Below are 7,010 nucleotides of genomic sequence, written 5' to 3'. Positions count from 1 at the left end.
ATGGCTAGAGCTAGCTGGAAATAGCCAATCTGCTGGCCTAATTTGGTGGTTTTGGCCCGGTAGGGCCCATAAGCCCTTTGATTTGATCCTCGATTGAAGACGGTTTTCATATCATTCCGAACTATTTTTAACCCTATGAACCTTTGATCGGGTCGATTGGAGATGATCTTAATGGGACTGGTCCGGCTTCAACGTTCACTGGCTAACAAATTCTGACATCACATACGCCCACAGCCGATCCTCAGCCGTCGGATGGATTCCACCGAAAAGCACACGATTCCTCCACCATCATCAGACGACAAATACTAAAAGAAGGGTCTTTGCAAAAAAAAAAAAAAAAAAAACTAAAAGAAGGGTTTCTGTAGGGCGCACATAGATAAGTGCTTAAACGGGGACCAGAAGCACTTTTCATAGTAGTTAACGAATTATGGAAAGAACAACAAAATGTGTCATTTTCATTTTCTCTTCCCCGTCTCTTTCGCTTGACTTCTCTCTCCTGTTTCCCTCTCTACAAAAGTGGAAAGCCAAAGCAGCCAACTGCTTCTGATTTCTCTCTCAGATTCTTTCACCGTCTAAGGCTTCTTCAACTGGCTCGTTCAAAAAAAAAAAGCAAAGCTTCTTCAACTGGGAAAGTATCTCATAAATATTTCTCAAATCTCCCTACAAAATAAATTCCAAAAACTCCAATCCTCACCTCACACCTAAAAACTAAGAATTTGTTTTTTGTTTCTGGGTTTTTTTGGTTCCTCAATAAAGCATGAACCTTTGGAGATTCTAGTCAATATAATTAACTATATATATATATATATATATATATGTGTTTGAATATATTTAGGGGAAAAGTGAAGTGTGAAAGTTGGTTTACTGAGATGCCTGCTCAGATGAATAGAAGGAAAGGGAGAAGGTTGAGCTTTGAGGATGCAGTGGAGTTCTTCAACCATGTGATGGCAGAGAAGCCTTTTCTTCCATTTTTGTTACCTCTGGTTTTGTTTGCCTGGGCTTTTGAGAGATGGGTTTTCTCCTTCTCCAATTGGGTTCCACTTGCTGTTGCTGTCTGGGCAACCCTACAGGTAAAAATTGCTTCGTTTTGTAATTGTGTTATGTATTTCTAGATTTTTCGATTCGAGAGCGATATTCTACACTAAATTCATCTAAACTACGGACAGCGGAATACTGCGGATTCTGGATGATGTATATTTGTAGGTTACATAACACTATGTTTGGATGAAGATTACTTCGGAATTTTAAAATGGCGGAAATTGAAATGATGGATTTTATTTTCTAGAATTTGTGAATTTTCTTGTTTGGTTAATCTAAAAGAACAATGGAATTAAATTCGGAATTTGTTATTTTTAAACTCTCAATTATAGAAATTGGGAAATGACATCTATTTACATGGAATTTAAACTTGGGAATTGGAGGTCCCAAATTCCAAGTTGTTTTTCCACATGGAAATTCTAAATTTCTATGTTTATGAATCCAAACAAGGAATTTGTGCATGTCAATTATAAATTCTGATTTTAATTCAAATTCTAAGTTTATTTTCATCATCCAAACGTAGTGTAAGTGTTAAGTGGAAGAAGAATTTACTGGTCAATTGTTCAGAACATGGTGTTTAATATAATCTTCGGTTTTCGTTTGTTCATTGGTTGTGTTTATCTACTGACTTAGCAACTGTTCCTGTTGTGTTGCATTTCACAATCTTTAAGGATCACAACGATCGAAATCATACTAGGTGTAACATAAGTTGTCACTAATTCTGTCTGCAGTACGGGAACGATCAGCGTCGGATACTTGTTGAAGACCTGAACAAGCAATGGAAGAGAGTCATATTGAACACCTCGGTACCATATTTGTTCTGGAATTTTCCTTGACTTGTATGACATTTGAGCTTTATCGATGCTGAATTTTCGCTTTGTGGTTGTTTATATAGTCTACGACTCCACTGGAGCACTGCGAATGGCTGAATAAGCTGGTGATGGAAGTATGGCCCAACTATATGAACCCGAAGCTCTCAATAAGGTTTTCGTCCATTGTTGAGGTGAGAATGTGTCCTTGTGTATCAGCCGGTTATGTTAATTTTTCTGTACGAGGTTAACAAGTTAAGTCTTCCACCTGCATTCTGTGACCATGTCATCCTTGGCCGTCCAGTGGCTTTCTTATATTGCAAGAAAAATCATCTTAAAATTTCAGATACTCGTTGATTGTCGATTTTCCTAAATTACTTTTGAATCCACTACCTGAATGCTTATAATGCTGAAAGAAGTTCTGGTGATTATCGTTGCCATTTTCTGATTTCGGTAGGATGTCTCAGTCGGTCCGTTAAACATTCACGAACACAAGTTTTGTGAATGGATCATGCTAAGTTGTGTAAGTTTTGTTTATGCAGAAACGGTTGAAGCACAGAAAATCAAGGCTTATAGTAAGTGATCTCTGCCTTTTGTTTGTTCATAACAATTTGAACCCTTGAATTCATCCTGACCGTATTGTGTATCTGATAAGTAATTAAAAAGTAACTGTTTTTTATGCAGGAAAAAGTTGAATTGCTGGAGTTTTCACTAGGTTCATCCCCGCCTAGCTTGGGTCTTCATGGGACTCGTTGGTCAACTTCAGGTGATCAGGTTTGGTTTCTATATATTTTACTGTTTTCAAACTTTATTACGATTCTTTTGTAGTGTTATCTTAAAGTATATTGTTTTACTTTTTCTCGGTGGCTCATATGTTTGGCTACTAAATTCCTGACATCTTCATATACATGGTCTCTGTTCATTTTGGCAGCGGATCATGCATTTGGGTTTTGACTGGGATACAAATGATATGAGTATTTTGTTGCAAGCAAAGCTTGCCAAGCCACTTATGGGGACGGCACGGATTGTTATAAATAGTCTCCACATCAAAGGCGATGTATGTAAAGTCGCTTCTTTTTCCATTTTTCTCATACAGTTCAGCTTTGAAAGGATTCTATCAAAAGAAATTAGAAGCTGTGCAATTATCATTTTTTGGTAGCTATATTCACTAAATTGCCTTTTTATTGCAGCTTCTCCTGATGCCGGTCTTGAACGGGAAAGCGATTTTGTACTCATTTCTGTCAGTTCCTGAAGTGAGGATAGGAATTGCCTTTGGAAGTGGCGGAAGCCAAGCACTGCCTGCTACAGAGCTTCCCGGTGTTTCTTCTTGGCTGGTTTGACTCCCAACCCTGAAAGTTATTTTGTACTGCATTATGTTTTGCTGACTTAATTCTTGACAGGGACCATTTTAATCGTACATTTCTCTTTAAAATACTGTAGTATGTTCATAAATTAGTGTTGCTGTAAACAACATACGGCCATAAATCTAGCTACATTCCAAGCAAAGCTTGATAATTTGATAAATAATAAATATTGATTTCTCTATAGGTTAAAATTTTGACTGACACGCTAGTTAAGACAATGGTTGAGCCTCGCCGCCGTTGTTACACTATGCCAACTGTAAACCTAGTGAAAAAGGCCGTTGGAGGCATTATATACGTGACAGTCATTTCTGCAAGCAAAGTTTCTAGGAATGGTTTGAAAGGAAGCCCGTCCAGAAAGCAGTTTGATAGAAGTTCAGATGAGCAGTTTGTCGATAAAGATCTACAGACATTTGTGGAGGTTGAACTTGAAGAGTTAACTAGAAAAACAGGTGTGAAGTTGGGTTCAAACCCTAGCTGGAATTCGAAGTTTAATATGGTGTTGCACGACGAAACAGGAAATCTTCGATTTAATCTTTATGAGTGTACGCCAGACAATGTGAAGTATGACTATCTGGCGAGTTGTGAAATTAAGGTACTATTTTTACGTTGCAAAATTTAATCTTTTGAAATGATAGTCATGATCACCATATGATACAGAGTTTTTATTTTCTTCTTTGTTTCTGACCAGAAACACATGGTAGTATATATTCTCTGCACATAAGTTATCATCAACTTGTTGAGTGTCAACTAAGTTGAATTTTTTTTCCCTTGAATAGGTGAAGTATGTTGAGGATGATTCAACGATATACTATGCAATAGGACCCGACTCTGGCGTGATAGCAAAACACGCTGAGTTTTGTGGAAAAGAAGTTGAATTCGTTGTTCCATTTGAGGGGGTCAATTCGGGGGAGGTAACAGATTTTAAGGTTTATGACTGATTTATATATCCCTTATTTTTATTTAATTTAACATATGTTTTTTCTCAATGCATCATGTAGTTGACGGTGAAGCTTGTCCTAAAAGAATGGCAATTCTCTGATGGTTCACACGTAGACAGCTCTCTTCTTACCTCACGAAGATCACTTTTTGGGTCATCAAATTTTCTACCAAAAACTGGAAGGAAAGTTAACGTAACTGTTATGGAAGGAAAAGATCTTGTTTCGAAAGACAGATCTGGAAAGTGCGATCCATATGTTAAATTGCAATATGGAAAGGTAGATTTTTTTTTCCTCCCTTAATAATTTCCTCTCATGTGTAAATTAAAGTCTATATTGCAGAAACTAACATTATAAACACCCTATGTTGCCGTAACCTTCTTTCCAGATTCTCCAGAGAACAAGGACTGCTCATGATTTAAATCCCGTCTGGAATCAGAAGTTTGAATTTGATGAGATTGGAGAAGGTGAATACCTGATGATAAAATGCTTCAACGAAGACACATTTGGCGATGACAACATTGGCAGCGCACGAGTTAATTTAGAGGGACTGGTCGAAGGGTCAGTCAGGGATGTGTGGATCCCTCTAGAAAAAGTGAATTCCGGAGAACTAAGGCTTCAAATAGAAGCAGTCAGAGTTGAAGGCTATGACGGGTCCAGGGTATGGAATCTTTTTTCAGTCTGCTTGGTCATATGCGCGGGAATCATTCTGCTCTTAGTGTGTGTTGTTTAATATGGTTTTGTAACTTTGTTCCTCCTTTCCCCTTGTTGGAACATTCAGGGTTCGGCTACGGGTTCAGGTAATGGTTGGGTTGAACTTGTTCTCATCGAAGCAAAAGACCTTATTGCTGCTGATATGAGAGGGACAAGTGATCCATATGTGAGGGTTGAATACGGGAACTTGAAGAAACAAACAAAGGTTTGAGCAGTCACATTTATGTTCAAATATTGTAGCAATTGTCATTTTTTTCGTCATTACTTTGCTTTTGATCTCTTATTACTTCGATGTCTTGGATTGCAGGTTATGTACAAAACTCTGAATCCCCAGTGGAATCAAACCTTGGAATTTCCTGATGACGGCAGCCCCCTACTCTTGCATGTGAAAGACTACAATGCCTTATTACGGGCATCAAGTATAGGTGATTGCGTTGTGGAATATCAGAGATTGCCTCCGAATCAGATGGCAGACAAGTGGATCCCTCTTCAGAATGTGAGAAGTGGGGAAATCCATGTTCAGGTCACACGAAGAGTCCCGGAGTTGGAGAAAAGAGCAAGTTTGGATTCTGAACCATCCATAAACAAAGCACACAAAATTTCCAGTGAGGTGAGCAGACTCGTTTTTCGTTACTAGTTTTTCGCCTTGAGCCACATTGTTAGCATTGTACCTACGAACAATGTTTCCAACGAGTTCAATTCCTTTCTGACACGCGATTTGCAATGAGTTTGGTCAGATGAAGCAAACGATGATGAAGTTTCAGTCTCTAATCAAGGACGGAAATATTGAAGGGCTCGCAACGGCTATGTGTGAGCTAGAAGCCCTAGAGGATACACAAGAAGAGTACATGGTTCAACTTGAGACCGAGCAAGCACTACTTCTTAACAAGATAAAGGAGCTTGGTCAGGAAATCCTGAACTCATCTCCTTCCATCAGCAGAAGATTTTCCGGAACCTGAGCCGTTTGTTTTCGGTTTCGAGTTCTGTTGACATGGTTATATTTTCCGGTGTGTAAGTAATTTCAGTTAATTAACAGGAGTACGTCTGCAGATAAGAGTATGTACATGAAGTTCTAACAGTTCACGTCCATCTTCATGCTGTGTAATTGTGTAAGCTCGTTGATACTTGACCAGTTTTTCTGCAGCAATTCAAGTCAAATGTTCAAGTATTTAGCTTTGACTTTCATGTATTACATTATACTTGTACGTGACAAGAGAAATAAACGCATCTTTTATATTTAAGTTTTAATTTTATAGTTTTGTGTTCTTTTCTGAATTCTCATTCCAATCAGATCCGTATTGAATATTTGACCATGCACATCGCACCTTGTTAAAAAAACAGAAGGGAATTTTAATGAAAAGTTTTCGGTACTGTTTATTTTAACAAAAAATCATATTTTCACATTAAAAAGTCAATTCTGATACTATTCATTTTACCTTTTATTTTGTTCTTATCATTAAAACACAAAGTAGTTTTCTATAAAAAAAGCCTTGTTTCACAACCACATTTAATTTAGAGTGCATATGACATTTGCGAAGTGCGAATAACAATCAGGATTCTCTCCTGAGCATTTCCTTAGGGATCCTAGGGATCCCGCAATCTTATCCGTTTATCATGTATCGTGCGGTCAGAAATCATTTAAAATTTAAATTTTAAAATTCAAATATGAATAGTACCTAACGAAAACTGACCGCACAATATAAAATGAACGGATAAGATTGCGGGATCCCTAGGATCCCTAGGGAATGCTCAGGAGAGAATCCTGGTTCGTGCGAATAATAACAGTTTTGTTTAGTTGCTGAAATCAATCAAGAATCTGAAATGGGAGCTTCTATTATGCATCACTACTTCATAAGTAGGGGAAAGGATCCTCTCCGGATCCTTTCAATCAAGTCCACCAAGGCACACAATTCGGGTTTTTAAAATTTGATCCAACAACTATAAACACCACTTTAAAAAGTTATAATAATTTTAACTGTTGAATCAAATTTCAAATATCCAGATCGTGTACCTTGATGGAAATGATCCGAAGAGAATCCTTTCCCATAAGTAGCTTATATCGATTCCCTTATCTAAATTTAACAGTTAAATTCAGTAATATATGTAATTCATTAATACGCTCGAAACGATTAAATTCAGCACCATATGTC

At 37.5% G+C, this 7,010-nt stretch overlaps 1 protein-coding gene across 1 annotated transcript; it reads left to right on the top strand.

Moving 5' to 3' along the window:
• The first annotated feature begins 403 nt into the window (after window positions 1-403).
• LOC103455503 (synaptotagmin-5-like) lies at window positions 404-6,115 on the top strand. The gene is made up of 14 exons (XM_008395095.4): window positions 404-1,070; window positions 1,770-1,844; window positions 1,934-2,041; window positions 2,390-2,422; window positions 2,532-2,621; window positions 2,779-2,904; window positions 3,038-3,181; window positions 3,396-3,803; window positions 3,988-4,122; window positions 4,210-4,425; window positions 4,535-4,807; window positions 4,928-5,065; window positions 5,168-5,470; window positions 5,598-6,115. The coding sequence occupies exons 1-14, from the start codon at window positions 816-818 to the stop codon at window positions 5,817-5,819; spliced, it is 2,526 nt and encodes an 841-aa protein (XP_008393317.2). The 5' UTR covers window positions 404-815; the 3' UTR covers window positions 5,820-6,115.
• The last annotated feature ends 895 nt before the right edge of the window (window positions 6,116-7,010 follow it).

This window comes from Malus domestica, chromosome 14 (assembly GCF_042453785.1).
Source record: "Malus domestica chromosome 14, GDT2T_hap1".
NCBI lineage: Eukaryota > Viridiplantae > Streptophyta > Magnoliopsida > Rosales > Rosaceae > Malus > Malus domestica.
Note: the sequence above shows the minus strand (reverse complement) of the source record. Positions and strands in the feature narration are given on the sequence as shown.

What these genes read in the sequence shown, in the direction of transcription:
- LOC103455503 (XM_008395095.4), top strand. Translation starts at nt 816, where the DNA reads ATGTGTTTGAATATATTTAGGGGAAAAGTGAAGTGTGAAAGTTGGTTT. An exon ending in GGTCAACTTCAGGTGATCAG is followed by an intron (nt 2,622 to 2,778) that starts GTTTGGTTTCTA and finishes TCATTTTGGCAG; the next exon opens with CGGATCATGCATTTGGGTTT. An exon ending in TGGCGAGTTGTGAAATTAAG is followed by an intron (nt 3,804 to 3,987) that starts GTACTATTTTTA and finishes TCCCTTGAATAG; the next exon opens with GTGAAGTATGTTGAGGATGA.